The sequence below is a fragment of the Ahaetulla prasina genome, chromosome 4 (assembly GCF_028640845.1).
Source record: "Ahaetulla prasina isolate Xishuangbanna chromosome 4, ASM2864084v1, whole genome shotgun sequence".
NCBI lineage: Eukaryota > Metazoa > Chordata > Lepidosauria > Squamata > Colubridae > Ahaetulla > Ahaetulla prasina.
In genome coordinates this window covers 143,003,962-143,025,854 of record NC_080542.1, presented here as the reverse complement: position 1 = coordinate 143,025,854, position 21,893 = coordinate 143,003,962, and the positions used below count along the sequence as shown (strand labels likewise).

At 42.8% G+C, this 21,893-nt stretch overlaps 1 protein-coding gene across 1 annotated transcript in view; it reads left to right on the top strand.

Annotated features, from left to right (window-relative positions):
* Nucleotides 1-21,893, top strand: part of LOC131198280 (sodium channel protein type 5 subunit alpha-like) — an 86,426-nt gene that overhangs the window by 48,737 nt on the left and 15,796 nt on the right. Inside the window, 8 exon segments of the mRNA XM_058182767.1 lie at nt 219-430; nt 2,224-2,403; nt 2,999-3,400; nt 12,491-12,904; nt 15,704-15,814; nt 16,991-17,099; nt 20,036-20,190; nt 21,093-21,260. Coding sequence (XP_058038750.1) covers nt 219-430; nt 2,224-2,403; nt 2,999-3,400; nt 12,491-12,904; nt 15,704-15,814; nt 16,991-17,099; nt 20,036-20,190; nt 21,093-21,260 — 1,751 coding nt within the window.

Here is a 21,893-nt window from a genome sequence, read left to right as displayed (position 1 = left end):
TACCTGTGCAGTCAAAAATCAGAAGGTGTCCCAGCAGCAGCTTTTCTGAGCAACAAACTTTATGAAAAGATGTATCATATGCATTTGTTAGTTTAGATGCACTTTCAGGTTAAGCATGTGTATTAGTGCCAATGATTACCTTGAAAGTTAAAACAGAAATTGTTATTCTGCATTGTTCTACAATAATAACTCATAATTATGTTCCTCTTGGTCTTCAGAATGGGAAGAATCCAAATTTGAATTTCCTCCCAGCCTGAAAGAAGCTATCAAAAAGCACCTGACTTGGCAGTGCTGTTCGCTGTGGTTGCAAATAAAGAATATATTGAAGAAAATAATGATGAATCCTTTAATGGAACTATTTATTACACTGTGCATTATAACAAATACCATGCTGATGGCATTGGAAAAACTTTCATTATCATCAGAACAGGTTACTAAAGGAAATAACGTAAGTGAATTCAGTTTCTTATGAAGGTGCATGCCAGCCAATAATTACGTTTTCTGGGAAAACGTTCCTTTCTGAAAGCTCGGTACTCTAAATGTTGTACCTATTAATTATGCATTAAATTATTCATTTTCTTCTACTCAGATCTCTGAACTCAGTCAGTTGCATAATGAAATGACCAGAGCATCTTCAGGAGCCGTCAAGAAAATGCAAGATGGTTTTAATAATTGCCATTTTGATTTTTTAATGCCTTCCTACCCATTATGTGCCCTGGAAGTGGCGGTCAGATGAAAAAAGAAAATAGTACAACAGTTATAATCCTTCCATAGGCATGAAAGCCATCTGGGTGACTTCAGGTCAATCATCAGGAAACAGGGAGTTCTAGTCCCGCCTTATGCATGAAAGCCAGCTGGGTGACTTTGGGCCAATCACCATGAGACTCTTGAGTTCTACTTCTGCCTTACATATGAAAGCTGGCTGGGTGACTTTGGGCCATCAGGAAACTCTGAATTCTAGTCCCACCTTACACATAAAAGCTGGCTGTGTGACTTTGAGCTAATCACCACAAGACTCTGAGTTCTAGTTTCACCTTACGCATGAAAGCCAGCTGAGGGACTTTGGGCCAGTCAATATCTCTCAGCTCATCTCACCTCACAAGTTTGTTATTATAGGGAAAACCGGAGGAGGAAGGCCTATTAGGGATATTCACCATTTATTTATTTTTTATTTATTTATTTATTTTGTCACAACATCATACCAAAAGATTATATAGTATATACACATATAAACATATATAGGAAGAAGAAAAGAAAAACAATAGGACAGGAACGGTAGGCACGTTTGTGCGCTTATGCACGCCCCTTATGGTCCTCTTAGGAATGGGGTGAGGTCAATAGTAGAAAGTTTTTGGTTAAAGCTTTTAGGATTATGGGAAGAGACCACAGAGTCAGGTAAAGTATTCCAAGCACTGATGATTCTGTTGCAGAAGTCATATTTTCTGCAATCTAGATTAAAGCGGTTTACATTAAGTTTAAATCTATTGGTTGCCCTTGTATTATTGCAATTAAAGCTGAAGTAGTCTTTGACAGGAAGGACATTACAATAGATGATTCTGTGAGTTAAACTTAGGTCTTGTCGAAGGCGACGGAGTTCCAAGTTTTCTAAGCCTAGGATTTCAAGTCTGGTGGGATAAGGTATTTTGTTGTTTTCAGAGGAATGGAGAACTCTTCTTGTAAAATATTTCTGGACACGTTCAATTGTATTGATGTCAGAGATGTGGTGAGGGTTCCAAACAGGTGAGCTGTATTCTAGAATTGGTCTAGCAAATGTTTTATATGCTCTGGTTAGTAGTGTGGTGTTTTTGGAAAAGAAGCTACGCAAAATTAGGTTTACAACTCTTAGAGCTTTTTTTGCTATGTAGTTGCAGTGGGCTTTGGCACTTAGATCATTTGACATGAAGACTCCAAGGTCTTTAACGGGATGGGGGTCGTCTGTAAGGTAATGTCCATCTAGTATGTACTTAGTTTTAGGGTTCTTTTTTCCTATATGTAAGACTGAGCATTTGCTGGTTGAAATTTGGAGCTGCCAATTTTTAGACCAAGCGGTTAGATGGTCAAGATCGTTTTGAATGATAGAAGTGTTGTCTGTGGTGTTAAATAGTTTGACCATCTTGAGTTACTTATGAAGTAAAATAAAAGAGGGATAAAAATCTAATAAAAAATAAATAAATAGACTTTGCCTTTTGCAGTAACAAACCTGGAGCCGTCAGTCTTTCATAGTTCTGATGTATTTTCTTGCAGGTGTTCACTGCCATTTTCACGGCTGAAATGGTCCTCAAGATGGTTGCCCTGGATCCGTATTACTACTTTCAGTGCTCCTGGAATGTGTTTGACTTCACTGTGGTTATTATAGGCATAATAAACCTGTTGCTGAGCAAGCGGGCGCCAATTTTCAGAACGGTAATAAAGGGCCTTTTTGCTTCAGTCAAGTACAAATCTTTTATGTCCATCCTGTGAACGAATGCCTGCTTTTTAAAGGAAACGAATTAGAATGTTAAATTTGAGTAACAAAGTGCCTTATTTTTGGCAATAATTTGGCCAGCTTTTGCTGGATGCATATTCTACATTGTTGTCTTGGTACAATACAAGGTGAGACCAAATAATATATAATAATGACAATTATGTCTTGTTGATAGGATCCTCTTCTCTAGAGCAGCCCTGCTAGAATAGCTAGTCACCAGAGAAGCACCATATGAAGCAGCATATTTACCGGTTGATTCAGAGAGCAATTGCTGGCATCAGGAAGCATTTGTAATCTTCTCTGGATCATTAACGACAAACATGTATTATATATAATTTCAGATGTAAATGTCATCCTCTTGTACAAGTGGGTGTTTATACAAAAGGGCATTTTGACCTTCCTTTTGGTATGAATAGTCTGATACATTTATTTTATCAGCAGAATGAATTGTGTGCATAGTATAAAACTCAAATCTAACTGCTGGATTTCTTCTGTTCTTTCCTTTCCTCCCCAACCCTGCCTTATCCCCAACAGCTGAGAATCTTCAAACTTTCAAAATTTTGGCCGGCTTTAAATAAGCTGATGAAAATAATGTTGAAATCAGTAGGCCCTCTGGGTAACCTCACCCTTGTTCTGATATTCACTGTATTCATTTTTGCTGTGGTTGGGAAGCAAGCCTTTGGGAATTATTACAGCACGGTCGCTGCTAACGCTAGCATCTGCAACAACGACGGTGTGCCGAATTGTGCTTCCAGTAATAGTTCTGAGACATGCCAGTTGCGTTGGCATATGAAGGATTTTTTGCATTCATTTCTTATTATATTCCGAATTCTGTGCGGAGAATGGATTTCCACCATGTGGGAATGCATGCAGGTTGCCGGAGAAGGACGATGCATAATTCTGTTCATGCTGGTCCTGGTTATAGGAAACCTGGTGGTAAGTTTCCAAATATTTTTGTCAGGGCTATTTAAATTGGAGCCTTTTTCAGTGAACTTTCCCCTCCAAAGTCCTGTCATCTAATTTCTTCTGTAAACAGAGATATGATTTACTTCTAGAATAATGCATAATGTGAATTTTTATTTATTTATTTATTTATTAGACTTTATGTTTATTTGTTTCCTCAATCTCGCATCTTTATCAGAGCTGATAAGCTTTTACAATACAGGTAAAAGTCTTCAACGTGCGGCTACAATTGAGACCAAAATTTCTGTTGCTAATTGAGATAGTTGTTAAGTGAATTGTACTCCATTTTACGACCTTTCTTGTCACCGTTGTTAAGTGAATCCCTGCAGCTGTTCAGTTAGTAACACAGTTGTAAAGTGAATCTAGCTTCCCCATTGACTTTGCTTGTCAGAAGGTCACAAAAGGGGATCAGGTGACCCCAGGACAAGTCATAAATACATGCCAATTGCCAAGCATGCGAATTTTGAACATGTGACCATGGGGATATTATAACGGTTGAGAGTGTGAAAAATGGCCATAAGTCACTTTTTCAGTACCATTGGAAATTTGAAAGGTCACTAAATAAATGGTTGTAAGCTGAAGATGACAAAACCAAAAGCAAATACTTTCTCCACTGACATGATCTCATGATAGATTTTCTTCTATGTATTGCTTTCTTGCTCATCTTGGAAGTCAAACAGTTTATTTATTTATTTATTTATTTATTTTATTTTATTTATTTGTCACAACAGTATATATAAGCATAAGCATGAAAAACTATACTATATAAAGTATATATAATAATATATAAGTTAACTAGCAGTTAAAAAGGAAGAAACAGCTGCAATCACACATTGCTCCCAGAAGCTGAAGCCTGAAGATGACGAATGAGACTTCGTCGAAACGTCGCCAAGACACTTCCAATTTTACATGGGAGAAAACCCGAATAACCAAAGACCTACATACAAACACCCGTGAAAACCTCAGAAAACTAATATATAAGTATATATATAATCATAAGTATGTAATAACTATATGAAATTGGATACTATCAAAGGGAACATTAGGACAGGAACGGTAGGCACGTTGGTGTACACCCCTTACGGACCTCTTAGGAATGGGGTGAGGTCAATAGTAGATAGTTTTTGGTTAAAGCTTTGGGGATTTTGGGAAGAGACCACAGAGTCTGGTAGTGCATTCCAGGCATTAACAACTCTGTTGCTGAAGTCATATTTTCTGCAATCGAGATTGGAGTGGTTCACAGTAAGCTTAAATCTATTGTGTGCTTGTGTTTTGTTGTGTTTGAAGCTGAAGTACTCTTCAACTGGAAGGATGTTGTAACAGATGATTCTATGAGTTAAACTCAGGTCATGTCAAAGGCAGCGGAGTTCTAAATTTTCTAAAGCCAGGATTTCAAGTCTGGTGGTATAAAGCATTTTGTTGTAATCAGAGGAGTGGAAAACTCTTCTTGTAAAGTATTTCTGGACATGCTCAATTGTGTTAATGTCCGAAATGAGGTATGGGTTCCAGACAGGTGAGCTGTATTCAAGAATTGGTCTAGCAAATGTTTTATATGCTCTGGTTAGTAGTGTAGTGTTTCTGGAGAAGAAGCTACACAATATTAAGTTTACAACTCTTAAAGCCTTTTTTGCGATGTCATTGCAGTGGGCTTTGTTACTTAGATCATTTGATATGAAAACTTCAAGGTCTTTAATGGGGTGGGGGTCATCTACAAGGTAATGACTATCAATCTTGTATTTAGTGTTCAGATTCTTTTTTCCAATGTGTAAGACAGAGCATTTGCTGGTTGAGATTTGGAGTTGCCAAGTTTTTGACCATTCCGACACAAAGTCAAGGTCTTTTTGAAGGGTAGCTGTATTGTTGAATAGTTTAACATCGTCAGCGAAGAGAACACAATTACTTGTAATATGGTCACAGAGATCGTTAATGTATAATATGAAGAGTGTTGGTCCAAGAGCACTGCCTTGGGGAACGCTGCTATTGATAGGAACAGGATTTGATAAGGCATTGCCTATTTTGACCACTTATTGTCTGTTTGACAGGAACTCTGTTATCCAATTGTGGAGGGGTCCAGAGATGCCGTAGGATTTTAGTTTTAGGAGAAGTTTGTCATGTACCACTGAGTCAAAAGCTTTACAGAAGTCTATGTAAATTGCATCTATTGCTTTGCCCTGATCAAGATTTGTGGTCCATATGTTTTTTGCAGTGAAGAAGTTGTAAATTACAGGATAATTTTTTTCTGAAACCAAATTGTTTATTTGAGAGTAGGTTGTTTGTTTCTAGGTGGAGGGTAATGGATTACCCTCCACCTACAGTTACATCCTAGTTTATCCTTGGATAAAGCACCATAGATTAGCAGTTGCCAACCTTTGTGACTTGGCAGCCCACCGGGCCGGGGGGGGGGGAAGGAACCAGGGTACAAGCAGTGGACTGTGCAAGCAGCTAGACTTGCACGAGCAGTGAACCAGCATGCATGTCTGTGAGCAGCTAGTCTAAAAATAGAGCTGTATGCATATGTGCTTGTGCGCCAACCCACCACTCACTTTAGCTGAGCTGCGTGTGCATATGTCAGCCCACCACTGATGTGGACTGGTTGCAAATAGGCCACAGCCCAGTAATGGGCCGTGACCTGGAGGTTGGGTACTCTGGCCAAAGGGACCATCTTGGAAACAATTTCCCAGAAGAACTTTGCTGGAATAGTTTTCATGTATTCTATGCAACAGCTACAGCAGTAGAGCCAGTAGATGGCAGTGTTCGTAAGTTTGCTAGTTTTATCTATGGTATGCTCTGTTTTTTCTCTATAGAGAAAGTTTCCTGTTTCCTTCTAACAATTAAGCAGTAAAGCACATGGTGACTGTGCATTTTGTTTGTTCTGTAATGTGTCAGTCCTGGAGGCCATCTTTTATTTTGGATCTTCAGGGCTGCCAAACTTAGTGCTGTAGAAAACTGGGAGGGGCGATTGCATGGAGTTGTGGGGATATCTAGCCATAATAACATTCCTTTCTCTGAGAGCCAATTCGGCCTGCACTTGGAGTAGCGTGACTGGGAGACTTCTCCAGTTGGGATGGTGCATTGATTGGACCATGTGATGGACATGTGGGTGCAGGGGAAGGGACTTGGGCTTTCATTTGGGTGGGGAAAACCTGGAAGCTTTCAGATTCGGGTTTTCCCAGATGTACCAATATGACATCTCTGATAAAATGGAACATTTGGGAACTTCTAGCTTTGGAGTCTTCTTGTATTGGGGGTGTTACTTAGAATCTTGACATAAGGTTATAAAAACAGAATTTCTAACAAACTTAATAAAGAATCCATATTTATTTATTTTATTTATTTATTTATTTATTTATTAAATTTGTATACCGCCCTTCTCCCGAAGGACTCAGGGCGGTTCACAGCCAAGTAAAATAGACAATACAATATAAATACAATTAAAATACAATTAAAAAACTTATTAAAATTGGCCACAATTAAAATTTGAGACTAAAACCCATTAAAATACCTATAAACTTAAAAACTAACCCAGGCCAGCGCAGATAAATAAGTAAGTTTTAAGCTCGCGGCGAAAGGTTCGGAGGTCCGGAAGTTGACGAAGTCCTGGGGGGAGTTCGTTCCAGAGGGCGGGAGCCCCCACAGAGAAGGCCCTTCCCCTGGGTGTCGCCAGACGACACTGTCGCGCCGACGGCACCCTGAGGAGTCCCTCCCTGTGAGAGCGCACGGGTCGGTGAGAGGTATTCGGTAGCAGCAGGCGGTCCCGTAAGTAACCCGGCCCTATGCCATGGAGCGCTTTAAAGACGTTCACCAACACCTTGAAGCGCACCCGGAAGGCCACAGGCAGCCAGTGCAGCCTGCGCAGGATAGGTGTCACTCGGGAGCCACGCGGGGCTCCCTCTATCACCCGCGCAGCTGCATTCTGGACTAACTGTAGCCTCCGGATGCCCCTCAAGGGGAGCCCCATGTAGAGAGCATTGCAGTAATCCAGACGAGACGTCACAAGGGCGTGAGTGACTGTGCACAAGGCATCCCGGTCTAGAAAGGGGCGCAACTGGCGCACCAGGCGAACCTGGTGGAAAGCTCTCCTGGAGACGGCCGTCAGGTGATCTTCAAAAGACAGCCGTTCATCCAGGAGAACGCCCAAATTGCGCACCCTCTCCATCGGGGCCAATGACTCGCTCCCGACAGTCAGCCGCGGACTCAGCTGACTGTACCGGGATGCCGGCATCCACAGCCACTCCGTCTTGGAGGGATTGAGCTTGAGCCTGTTTCTCCCCATCCAGACCCGTACGGCTTCCAAACACCGGGACAGCACTTCGATAGCTTCATTGGGGTGGCCCGGTGTGGAAAAGTACAGCTGGGTGTCATCAGCGTACAGCTGGTACCTCACACCGTAACCACTGATGATCTCACCCAGCGGCTTCATATAGATGTTGAACAGAAGGGGCGAGAGAATCGACCCCTGCGGCACCCCACAAGTGAGGCGCCGCGGGGTCGACCTCTGCCCCCCCGTCAACACCGTCTGCGACCGGTCAGAGAGATAGGAGGAGAACCACCGATAAACGGTGCCTCCCACTCCCAATCCCCCCAACCGGCGCAGCAAGATACCATGGTCGATGGTATCAAAAGCCGCTGAGAGGTCTAATAGGACCAGGGCAGAGGAATAACCCCTGTCCCTGGCCCTCCAGAGATCATCCACCAACGCGACCAAAGCCGTCTCAGTGCTGTAACCGGGCCGGAAGCCGGACTGGAGCAGGTCCAGATAGACAGTTTCCTCCAGGTGCAGGGGAACTGATATGCCACCATACTCTCTACAACCTTCGCATGAGCGGGTTGGAGACCGACGATAATTACCTAAAACAGCGGGTCAGGAAGGCTTCTTGAGGAGGGCCCCACCACCGCCTCTTTCAAGGCGGCCGGAAAGACTCCCTCCAACAAGGAAGCACTTGTAATCCCCTGGAGCCAGCCTCGTGTCACCTCCTGAGTGGCCAGCACCAGCCAGGAGGGGCACGGGTCCAGTAAACACGTGGTGGCATTCAATCTACCCAGCAACCTGTCCATGTCCTCGGAGTCACAGGGTCAAACTCATCCCACAACATCACCAAGACCGCCTCAGATACCCCGTCTGAATCGCCACAATTTTGGCCCAAACCGTCCCTAAGCTGAACGATTTTATCATATAGATAACCGTTAAACTCCTCAGCACGTCCCCGCAACGGGTCATCCCGCTCCCCCTGGCGAAGGAGGGAGCGGGTCACCCGAAACAGGGCAGCTGGGCGGTTATCTGCCGCCGCAATGAGGGAGGAGGCGAGGAACGCCGCTTCCCTCAGTGCCACTAGGTAGGTCCTGGTATAGGATCTAACTAGTGTCCGATCAGCCTCTGAACGGCTGGACCTCCAGAAACTCTCTAGGCGTCTTCTCCGGCGTTTCATCCCCCTCAGCTCCTCGGAGAACCAAGGAGCCGGTTGGGATCTGCGCCGGGTCAGAGGCCGCAAAGGCACGACACGGTCTAAAGCCCCAGCCGCAGCCCGTTCCCAGGCTGCAGCTAGTTCCTCTGCCGTGCCGTGAGCCAGACCCTCAGGAAGTGGCCCAAGCTCCGTCCGAAACCTCTCTGGGTCCATCAGGCGCCTGGGACGGTACCACCGTAATGGTTCCGTCTCCCTGCGGTGTTGGTGCTACTAGAAAAATTAAATTCACTTCATGGAAGTTATCAGGAGTCAAACTTAGTTTGCTTGAGCAAACTTTTGCCAGATTGAAGGAATGGGCTAAATTATTGACCTTGGGAGACAATGTGTAACACTATTTATTTATTTATTTATTTATTTATTTATTTATTTATTTATTTATTTATTTATTTATTTATTTATTCATTCATATTTATATACCGCCCTATCTCCCTAAGGACTCAGGGCGGTTCACAGGCAAAATAAAAATACATATAGGATACAAAATAAAACATCAGATTAAAAAACTTATTCAACATAGCCCAATAGTTAAAAATAACAATATACACAATAAAACCCAGTTAAAACCCATATAAATTTAAAACCTAGTCCAGTCCTGCGCAGATGAATAAATATGTTTTAATTCATTGCTTCATGGGGTTCCCCCCCCCATTGTTCAAGTCATACTATTTTCACTGGTTTCAAGCACAGCCAGAGACAAGCTGGAATTAACACCTGCTATCTCCTGTGTTGATCCTTCAGACTTTATACTGAATGCCCACTCTTTCCACCCTCAGAGAAGGAATCGTGACTTTCTTTTTCAGACAGGTCTTTAGCATTAAATTAGTAAAGATTTTAGTAAATGCTTTTACTGGACTTTTGACAGTTAGCTGTCTTGAGGATTCTGTGGGTAGAAATGATGGCATGGATTGAAACTTATATATATAAGTTCCTAATAGAGAAATGGAACTTGGTTGGAGCTTCCTAACTCCCTTACCTTGTGTTAAATAGAGTAGAGTAGAGTAGAGTAGAGTAGAGTAGAATAGAATAGAATAGAATAGAATAGAATAGAATAGAATAGAATAGAATAGAATAGAATAGAATAGAATAGAGTAGAATAGAATAGAATTTTTATTGGCCAAGTGTGACTAGACACACAAGGAATTTGTCTTGGTGCATACGCTCTTAACGTACATAAAAGAAAAGATACTTTCATCAACAATTCTAAGGTACAACACTTAATGATAGTCATAGGATACAAATAAGCAATTCAGGAAACAGTATCAGTATAAAACGTAAGGATACAAGCAACAAAGTTACAGTCATACAATCATAAGTGGAAGGAGATGGGTGATGGGAACGAGAAGATTAATTGTAGTGCAGCAGAGGTGAGTTTCAACAGGTTCTGACCAGTTCTGGAGAACCAGTAGCGGAAATTTTAAGTAGTTCGGAGAACCGGTAGTAAAAATTCTGACTGGCTCCACCCCCATCTATTCTCTGCCTCCCAAGTCCCAGCTGATGGGGAGGAAATGGGGATTTTGCAGTAACCTTCCCTTGGAGTGGGGAGGAAATGGAGATTTTACAGTATCTTTCCTAGAGTGGGAGAGAATGGAGATTTTACATTATCCTTCCCCTGCTATGCCCACCAAGCCATGCCATGCCCACTAAGCCACACCCACAGAACCGGTAGTAAAAGTATTTGGAACTGCACCACTGTAGTGCAGATTTAGTAAATAATTTGACAGTGTTGAGAGAATTATTTGTTTAGCAGAGTGATGGCATCTGGTAAAAAACTGTTCTTGTGTCTAGTTGTTCTGGTGTGCAGTGCTCTATAGCGTCGTTTTGAGGGTAGGAATTGAAACAATTTATGTCCAGGATGTGAGGGGTCTGTAGATATATTCACAGCCCTCTTTTTGACTTTTGCAATATACAGGTCCTCAATGGAAGGCAGGTTGGTAACTATTGTTTTTTCCGCCGTTCTAATTATCCTCTGAAGTCTGTGTCTGTCTTGTTGGGTTGCAGAACCAAATGAGACAGTTATAGAGGTGCAGATGACAGACTCAATAATTCCTCTGTAGAACGGTCCAGTGAGAAGCAGTTGAAAAAAAATTATCATTATTTTAGGAGCAAAACTAAAGAGTTGGCAATATTTGAGCACAGGTGTTCTCACAGACCACTTTCAGAGCATAGTATTTACATTGCAGTGGAAAATGGCTTGATGTTGTAATCCTATCTTTTCAAAAATAAGCCCTATAAATAGGATTGTAGGATGAATTTAGATAGTCTTCGGCTTACAACCACAATTGAGTCTCATTACTAAGCGAGACAGTTGTTAGGTGAGTTTTTTGCCCCCTATTATGACCTTCCGTGCCAGCTAACTGCAGTTTTATTTATTTATTTATTATTTATTAATTAGATTTCTAGACCGCCCTTCTCCCGAAGGACTCAGGGCGGTGTACAGCCTTATTAAAACACATAGGTACACAATAAATTTAAAATACATTTAAAATGAAATATTTAACCGGCCAATTTAAAACTAAAAACGGTCAAACGACCGATATAAAACCCTAAACTATAAAATCACCATTAAAAACCCATAACTTAAAAAACTAACCCAGTCCAGCGCAGATAAATAAGTAAGTTTTGAGCTCGCGGCGAAAGGTTCGGAGGTCCGGAAGTTGACGAAGTCCTGGGGGGAGCTCGTTCCAGAGGCGGGAGCCCCACAGAAGGCCCTTCCCTGGGTGTCGCCAGGCGACACTGTCGTGCCGGCGGCACCCTGAGGAGTCCCTCTCTGTGAGAGCGCACGGTCGGTGAGAGGTATTCGGTAGCAGCAGGCGGTCCCGTAAGTAACCCGGCCCTATGCCATGGAGCGCTTTAAAGACGTTCACCAACACCTTGAAGCGCACCCGGAAGGCCACAGGTAGCCAGTGCAGCCTGCGCAGGATAGGTGTCACTCGGGAGCCACGAGGGGCTCCCTCTATCACCCACGCAGCTGCATTCTGGACCAACTGCAGCCTCCGGATGCCCTTCAAGGGGAGCCCCATGTAGAGAGCATTGCAGTAGTCAGGCGAGGCGTCACAAGGCGTGGTGACTGTGCACAAGGCATCCCGGTCTAGAAAGGGGCGCAACTGGCGCACCAGGCGAACCTGGTGGAAAGCTCTCCTGGAGACGGCCGTCAAATGATCTTCAAAAGACAGCCGTGCATCCAGGAGAACGCCCAAATTACGCACCCTTTCCATCGGGGCCAATGACTCGCTCCCGACAGTCAGCCGCGGACTCAAGTTGCTAAGTTAGTGACACGGCTGTAAAGTGAACCTGTCTTCCCCATTGATTTTGCCTGTCAGGAGGTCTCAAAAGGGGATCCCATGATTCTTGCATACTCCAGTTGTCATAAATGTAAGTCAGTTACCAAGCACCTGGTTTTTGATCATGTGACCATGGGGATTCTGCAATGGTCATCCGTGTGAAAAGTGGTCCTAATCCTAAATCCCTTTTTCAGCACCGTTGTCTTCAGTGGCCACTAAATTAATGGTTGTAAGTCAAGGACTACTTGTCTCTTACTCTCAAATAGATACTTTTCTAATTTTTTTTAAAATCTTGCTTCCCTCCCCCCCCCCCCACTCAGGTCCTCAACCTCTTTATCGCTCTGCTGCTGAGTTCCTTCAGTAGCAGTGATTCCGAAACAGAGGCAGATAACCACAAACCTGAGCCTGGAAAGGCTTTAGCACTTATTCAGAGCGGGCTGCGATTTGTCAGACTTTTCCTGAGGGACTGGTGTTGCCATGTCTTCCTGAAGAAGCTGAGGGTGACAGGCACAAAGAAAAAGAATGAGACCACCATCATTGAAAGGTCCTGTGATGCTGAACCCACGAAAGAGATCTCAGTGAACTTCGCCAGCAAGGAATCCTTCGGGAATTGGGATAAACTTCCGTGGGATAGAAAGCAAGAAGACTTGGTGACAGATTACAGGGAGATTCCCACTATTCCCCTCGCTGAACTGGAGACATTAAGCGTTGAGGAAATTGACCTCAGTACCCTGGTAGGAAACAATTATCCTAACTTGCTGGAGTTTTTTTTCCCTATAACCGTGATGGCAAACCTATGGCACATGTGCCACAGGTGTGGCACGCAGAGCCCTCTCTACAGGCATGTGAGCCGTTGCCCCAACTCAGCTCCACTGCACATGTGCATGCACCTCTCACTGGCCAGCTGATTTTTGGGTCTTTGCCATGTATGCATGGGCAGGGGAGCACGGGGGGCACCTGTGCATGCATGTCGGGGGGCAGGGGGAGCATGGTGGGATCGGACATGCATGCAAGGGTGGGTATGCGGGGGTGGTCATGCACACATTGCATTATGGGTGTGGGGGCACACGCGTTTTCAGCACACGACAGCAAAAAGATTCGTCATCACTGCCCTATAAAGTTTAATTAAACAATTGGGGGGAAATTCTTTCTAGTTTTCATGTGATTCTATATTGGCTTCCTTTTTTTGTTGACATGTGCCAACCGAATTTTCTATTAGCAGTTGTTAACTTTAGGAGGCATCTGAAGGGATGAAACAGGTTAATTGGTAATAAAAGCTCTTTGCCAGGATAACAGAATTGAAAAAATCATGACTGCAAGTAGTCCTGTAATTACAACCATAATTGGGACCTAAATTTCCGCTGTTAGACAGGGCAGTTGTTAAGTGAATCATGCCTGGTTTTATGATCCTGTTTGCCACGGTTGTTAAGCACTTCACTGCAGTGAATCATGCAGTCGCTAAGTGAACCTGGCTTCCCCCATTGATTTTGCTTGTTGGAAACTGTCAGGGAAGATTGTATATGGGGATCACGTGACCCCCCACCCCCACCCCCAGGATGCTGCAACCAGCATAAATACTTTCCGGTTACTGAGCACCTGAATTTTGATCACGTGATTGCAGATATAGGTAGTCCTCAACTTATGACCACAATTAGGCCCCAAATTTACATTATTGTGAGAAATTTGTTAAGCAAGTTTTGCCCCATTTTATGACTTTTTTCCCCCCACATTTGTTAACTGAATCACCGCAGTTGTTAAATTAGTAGCAAGGCTGTTAAGTGAATCTGGCTTCCCCATGGACTTTGCTTGTCAAAAGTTTGCAAAAGGGGAAGTTACTTGACCCCAGGACACTGCAACCATTATAAATGTGAGTCAGTTTTCAAGCATCTGAATGCAGATCACAGAACCTTGGGGATGCTACAGCAGTCTTAAGTGTGAGAAAGGTCATAGGTCCCTTTTTTCAGTGCCGTTGTAACTTCGAATGGTCACCAAACGAACTGTTGTAAGTTGAGGACTACCTGTATTGCGGTAGTCATAAATATGAAAACTGGCTGCAAGTCCCTTTTTCAGTGCTCTTGTGACTTGGAATGATCACTAAAGAATGGTTGAAGTCGAGAATTACCTGTATATATCTTGAATAGCAGATATTGGGAAGAGACGAGATATTGGATTTCTCTCATTTTACTGTCTATCTGAGGTGGCCTGGAGTCTCAGCTAGGCTCATCAACTGGAAAGCCAGCAGCCCTGGTTTGAGACCCGAGTGCCACACGATGGGATGAACTCCTGTCCTTGCCTCAGCTCCTGCCAACCTAGCAGTTGGAAAGCATGCAAATGTGAATAGATAAACAGGTACCACTTCAGTGGGAAGGTAACGGTGCTTCGTGACATCATGCTGGTCACATGATTGCGGTCAGCACTGGCTCAACCGCCTTGAAACGGAGATGAGCACCGCCCTCTAGAGTACAACTAGCAAAATAAAATCTGCTGGGACTCCTTTATTTTTATTTTTATTTTTTTAAACTGCATTTATGAGCCTCTGGAGGAATAAAAATTTGGGTTCATGTTCTGACCAAACTCCCAAACACGACAAGCCCTTTGTATTTACCGAAATGTTCCCTTTATTAGGAGTGCCACCAGCCGCTCTCTCACAGCAGGGTACAAAGTCTCTTAAGTCCTGTGGAAAGTGACACTTGCTCCCTTTTCCACTGAACTGGCCCCAACACCCCAGGAGTCTCTCTTTCTCTCTCTCCACACTTGCAAAGGAAGTCCTGGAAGGTGCGCTTGTTTTCTTCCAGCAGCAGACACACACGCACATGCTCAGAAGGCGCTGCAGATTCCAAGAAGAATTCTGATGATTTCCAGACAGGATTTGGAAGTGCAGGCTATGAGTGGCTGACTGCCGCACCTATTCATCTCTGCCCCCTGTCTTTTATCCCCGGAGCAAGGACGGGACCTCTAGCAGTGATGGCTCTTTCGTCCCAAGGACCGGCCCATAGATTTCCACTGCTCTCCTCTCCTCTGCCTTCTGCACATCTGTGCATCAGGCACTGGACCCATCTGTTCCTCTTCTTCCTCATCAGCTACCTCCAGACCTGGGGGCTGTTGACTGTCCATCTGAGGGCTGGTGGACGGTCCAGGCTCTGCCTCTGTCTCTATCTCTGCCAGCTCCATTCCCTCTCCCCCCTTGGAGCTCTCCGATTGCCTTGATGCTGGCCCTGACTCCCACTCCTCCTCCTCCTCCTCCTCTGATTCGGCTGTTGGAGGCCAACAGGCCACAACAGTTCAACAGATGTTTTAAATAATCCAAATATGGCAATGCATGTTTCATCCCCAAAGGATGGGGATGACATAATTTGCTCTTTTGTGTTCATTACATTGATAATATTTCAAAATAAATGTTTAAGATTTTGACATTTCTTTACTGCTTTTAATACCATTTTATGTTTGGGATGGAACTTCTTGACGTTCTTGGAGAAACTTGACAAAGAAAACATTTTGGCATAGCAAACTATTTGTTGGCTGTCTTTTTCTAGGAGAACAATCTGCGAAAGAGGAAAGAAATACCGGTATACCAAGGCCAAAATCGAAGACTCTCTTCTCAAGTTTCTGAAACTACAAGTATTTGGTCTTTGGATGTTCCCAAGGTAAAGCAAATAAAAATGATCAAGATATCTTCATTACTTGCTGAGAAAATGGTACTTTGCATTGTTTAAAATTTGACCAGAGAAGTTACTATTCTTAGGTTACTCTTACAAAAGGATTCCAGAATTTTTTGTGTCTCAGCCCCATGCAGTGGGCCCTTCTTGTAAGCATGGAATGGCAGAACTGATTTTGTGTGGGGACGACAAGGGTCCCCTTACTCCCATGATACTTTTTCAGGGCAAACAGCTTTTGAATTTAAAATCTAAGCAAATAGCGTCCATTCTTCAAAGGTATGTCATTGGAATGGACCATAAAGCCCATAGGAACTCTAATTGTATAAACTCAAAATACTCTCAGTTCAGGGCACATTGTCCTAACATAGCAACAAGGCCAATCAAAACATTCAATATAGCTTTGTACATTTCACCTCATTCATTTGTTTATTTGTTATCTAATCGGCTTATGTAGTCACCTGTTGACACATGATTCAGGGCAGCCCATGAAATGTATAAACAATGACTCAATTTAAAAAAATCTTACAATGAAACACAGTATAAATGTGGCAGCTATGGTAGGAAATAAGAGATACATATGTACATGCAGTGGCTTGCCTCCAGAAGTTGTGGAGTTTTTAAGAAGAGATTGTGCCGCCATTTGTCTGGAGTGCTATAGGGCAGGGCTGTCAAACTCCCTGCCCATGGGCCGGATGCGTCACACACTGGCCACGCCTACACCCGGTTTAGCGAAGGGGGAAACAGTTCTGATACACCACATGATGCCGTGAGTTTGACACCCCTGGTATAGGGTCTCCTGATTGAGCAGGGGGTTGGATTAGATAACCTCCAACTCTGTTATTCTGTGCAACTCTGTATTTTGCACATGAGCTGTTTGGGGCAGTGTATATGTCATCCAGAACCAAAGGTAGAAAATCGCCAGATACAAATAGTCCTTCAAATCACGATTTTCTTGTGGCTTATAATAATGTGTGTAACTTAAGCCATGGATAAATTTCCTATATATCACAGAAGGTTTTCTGCATGCTACTTGGAGCTCTCAAAGCCCTGTTAAAAAGCATGCTGAGTTTCAGCCTTTTCTATGAGCGGAATATTCCTGAGTAATGTGCAGAGCTGCCTTCATTCCTCATAAGCTGAGTTTGGTTTTTCTTTTCTCATATCCAGAGATCAGATTGTGATTCGAGCTGTTCAGATACCAGCACGGTGGATCAGAGATCTCCTATCCATCATGTGCCTGAAGTCAAGAAGGAACCTCAGGACTGTTTCCCACAAGGTGAAAACCAGGTTTCTTGGCAGAAAATGAATCCAGTTAAACAAATCTGATGAAATCGTGATTGGTGGCTGTCTTCCTTCTAAGTAAATGTGCCAACTCCAATATAATGTTTCACCTGGATGATGATGATGATGATGATATGATTACACGGTTAGCCAGATGGTTAGACTGGATTTGGCATTTTAATCCACCTATTGAGTCTTTTTCAAGGACCTAGGGTAGGTAGATGGGGATGTCTGATGGCGTTAAAGGTCTCGTCGCAGGATATAAGCTGTTCTGAGTAAAGATGCCTTTTGAAATTGACTGATGGTGTTCAAGTAATGCTCCAGTTCTGTTAAATTTGTCATTGTTGGATGAAATGTCCATCTGGATTCAGTTCCAAGTGGGGAGAAAGACACTGGAAACATGGAGGCTGCTTGGAAAGATGGTTTCATGGTGGACAGGACCACATGGTTTTGAGGTCCTGGGCAAAAAAAGCACATGGGTGAGAGACAGATAGATAGATTTATACCAGGGGTGAAATCCAGCAGGTTCTGACAGGTTCTGGAGAACTGGTAGGGGGAATTTTGAATAGCTTGGAGAACCAGCAAATACCACCTCTGGCTGGCCCCAGAGTTGGGTGGGAATGGAGATTTTGCAATATCCTTCTCCCAGGAGTGGGATGGGAATGGGGATTTTGCAGTATCCTTCCCCTGCCATGCCCACCAAGCCACGCCCGCCACACCCATCACGCCACGCCCACAGAACCGGTAGTAAAAAAATTTGAATTCCACCACTGATTTATACCCTCTGTTGGGCTTTGAATTTGAGCTTGTATTTTGATTGGTTGTCAGACTCCCATGGGGCCATGCAGGGGTAACTTTGTAGGTTGTCTTTTGAGTCCCAAGCTTGATTGAATCTTACTGGATGATGTAATCTCCCCAGGTGCCATATGGTGAATTCTATTGCTAGATGGGTAGAGGGCTGATCCTACCTTTGTTGGATCTTGGGTAAGGGCATTTGCTTATGAATAGACCTAGCTATCTCTTTATCTCTTGAGTGCTGACATCTGCTGTAGGCTATTAAGAGTGAATTTGCTTCCTGCCTAAAAAATATGTTTCTCCATTTCTCACCCAGGGAAATATAATATTCTGCCTTTTTAATATTTCCTAGAATATTTCGTTTTTCTAGGAGAGGAGTAGGTGCTAACTACCTACACCACCTATTTTGTTTGCCATGGGGCTACTCTAGGTGGTGCTTATAGCTCAACCTTTTATTATGTTAAGCAAATTTATACTGCACAGCTTTAAAATTTATGTAACTCCTGGTAGCTAAACAAACAATTGCTTCTAACTACGGGACTGAAGAAGCAGCAAAAACGAACAGGTTTTGTTTCTCCAGACCTGATCAGGAATTCCTTTCCCAGTCAGTTGGCATCCCTTCCTCCCCTAGGTTTTTTTCCTTTTCTATTAAAAAGCCAACGCTGTGTCTGAAAGTTCAAATATGTTTTTTAGGAAAGGTGATAAAAGCTATAGGTTTTGAAACTTACTCCTAAGGGAGACTTTGAACCTCCTTTCACTTGATGTATTCAAGCCTTTCCATCTGTTGAGGAGGTTTTAATTTGGATTGAAGCACTGAACTGAGGGTTGGATTTTATGGTTTCCATAGTAAATTTCTTCCCTGTCCAGTCATGTCCAACTCTAGGGGGGAGTTGCTCATTTCTATTTCCTAGCTGAGGGAGCCAGTATTGCTCGAAGACACTTCCGTAGTCATGTGGCCAGCATGATTGCATACCAAGGCGCATTGGTTACCTCCCCACAAAAAATGGTACCTATTTATCTACTCACATTTGCTTACTTTCAAACTACTAGGTGGGCAGGAACTGGGGCAAGAACGGGGCAAGTTCAGCGGTTTTAACCGCTGAGCCATTGCGCTCCTTTCAAATTCTATTTTGTTACTTTATATGTGCTTTCTGTATGAGAAATTTTTGAGAGTCTGGATTGTCAGAGGGACTGAAATCAGAGCCCCTACTCAAATTCAAGAAGCCAGCATGGTAGATGCAAAAATAATTGCCTCCAGCCTGCCTTTCAACAAACGATTCTGATGGATGGGCCTTGGAGCATCCTGGAAGATAAACGTATACAGGTAGCCCTCGATTTACAACAGTTCATTTAGTGACTGCTCAAAGTTAGGTAAGTGACTTATGACCATTTTTCACACTTACAACCATTGCAGCATTTTCATGGTTATGTGATCAAAATTCATATGCTTGGCAACTGGTTCATATTTGTGACGGTCGCAGTGTCCCGGGGTCACGTGATCCCCTTTTGTGACCTTCTGACAAGAAAAATCAATGGGAAAAACAGATTCATTTAACAACCATGTTATTAACTTAACAACTGCAATGATTCAGTTAACAATTGTGTCAAGAAAGATCATAAAATGAAGTGAAACTAATTTAACAACTGTCTCATTTAGCAACAGACATTTTGAGCTCAGTTGTGGTTTTAAATCAAGGACTATCTGTATATAGTTATCTTTGTTTGACTATGTATCAGTTAGCAGTACTGATGGTCCTTGACTTACAACCACAATTGGAACCAGAGTTTCCATTGTAAGTTGTTGTGGTGGTAAGTCAAGTTGCATTTGATTTTATAACAATTTTTACAGCAATCATTAAGCAAACTGCATGGTTGTTAAGCAAATGAAACCGTTGCAAGCAAATCCTACTTCCTCAATAGTATTTATTGCCGGAAATTGGTGAAAAAAATTGCAAATTGTAATTGTGTGACTGCAGAATGCTGCAACTGGTCATAAGTGTGAGGCAGTTGCAGATGTCCGAATTGCAGTCCTATGGCTGCAAAAAAAGAGAGGGGGGCGCTGGAAAAAGAGCCCAGGAACGGATTGGGACCTGATCCATTTTCAAGAACTAATAATTTCTATGTTCTTTATTTCAGTCTTCATGAAATTGTTTCCATGCTGCAGAGTGAATACAGATACATTTCCAGGCAACACTTGGTGGAGAGTTAGAAAAACCTGCTACAAAATCATAAAACATAATTGGTTTGAATCCTTTATTATATTCATGATATTACTGAGTAGTGGTGCTCTGGTAAGTTTACTATGCTTTGAATCAACTCTGCTTTTCTTTAGCTTCTGTTGTTAATAAGGCACTAATAATACTAGACTAGACTAGAATATAGAATATGGAATACAGAATACGGAATAGAATAGAATGTAGGGTAGGGTAAGTAGAATAGAGTAGAGTAGAGTAGAACAGAACAGAACAGAACAGAACAGAACAGAAGAGAACAGCTTTGTTTGGCTAAGTGTGATAGGACACACAAGGAATTTGTCTCCAATGTATAAGCTCTCAATATACATACTACAAACAACAAAGTAATATAATCTTAAAATACCAATAGGAGAAGGTAGATGAAAAGATGAGAAAGATCATAGCAATAGATCACTACTACATGGGTAAATAAGATATAGGGCAATACTTAAGGATTAGATGTTCAGCAGAGTGATGACACAAGGGCGAAAAAACATTGTGTCTAGCTATCTTGACATGTAATGCCCTATGCTAGCTTCCTAAGGGAGAAGTCAGAACCAGTGGTGGGTTTCAATTTTTTTTACTACTGGTTCTGTGGGTGTGGCTTGGTGGGCATGGCATGGCTTGGTGGGCGTAGCTTGGTGGACATGGCAGGGGAAGGATACTGTAAAATCTCCATTCCTACCCCACTCCAGGAGAAGGTTACTTCAAAATCCCAATTTCCTCCTGATCAGCTGGGACTCGGGAGGCAGAGACTAGATGGGGGCGGGACTTATCAGAGTTGGTATTTACCGGTTCTCTGAACTATTCAAAATTTCTGCTGCCGGTTCTCCAGAACTGGTCAGAACCTGCTGAAACCCACCTCTGGTCAGAACAGTTTATATCCAGGATATGAGGGGTCTATAGATACAATATTTGATTTTACTGTAGTCTAAATGACATCTGATTTATAATTCCAGATCTTTGAAGATATTTACCTCGATAGAAGAAAGATCATAAAAAACATTCTTGACTATGCCGATGTATTCTTTTTCTGTATCTTTTTCTTGGAGATGCTTCTCAAATGGGTGGCCTATGGCTTTAGAAAATATTTTACTGACGGCTGGTGTATTCTTGATTTCTTTATTGTGTGTGTGAGTACCATGTATTTTCTTGTTATGTGCATTGCTGCAATGTGGAAATAGGAAAAGTAGTTTCTCACATAGAGAGCCGCATGAAAATTATTCCCATTTCCTATATCTAACAAAATGAAGTTCAGTGTAGAGAAAAGTAAGGTGTTACATTTAGGCAACAAAAATAAATGTACAAGTACTGATTAGGTGAATCTTGGCTCAATAACAGTAAACTGTAGGATGGGTCTTGGAGTCCTAGTAGACAATTTTTTTTTATTTGCATTTATATCCCGCCCTTCTCCGAAGACTCAGGGCGGCTTACACTATGTTAGCAATAGTCTTCATTCTATTTATATATTTATATACAAAGTCAACTTATTGCCCCCAACAATCTGGGTCCTCATTTTACCTACCTTATAAAGGATGGAAGGCTGAGTCAACCTTGGGCCTGGTGGGACTTGAACCTGCAGTAATTGCAGGCAGCTGCTGTTAATAAAGACTGCATTAGCAGTCTGAGCCACAGAGGCCCTAATCATTTACATTACAATCATTACAATCATTTACATATGAGCTAGCAGTGTGTAGCAGCAACCAAAAAAGACAATACAGTCCTAGGCTGCATTAACAGAGGGATAGAATCAAGATTCC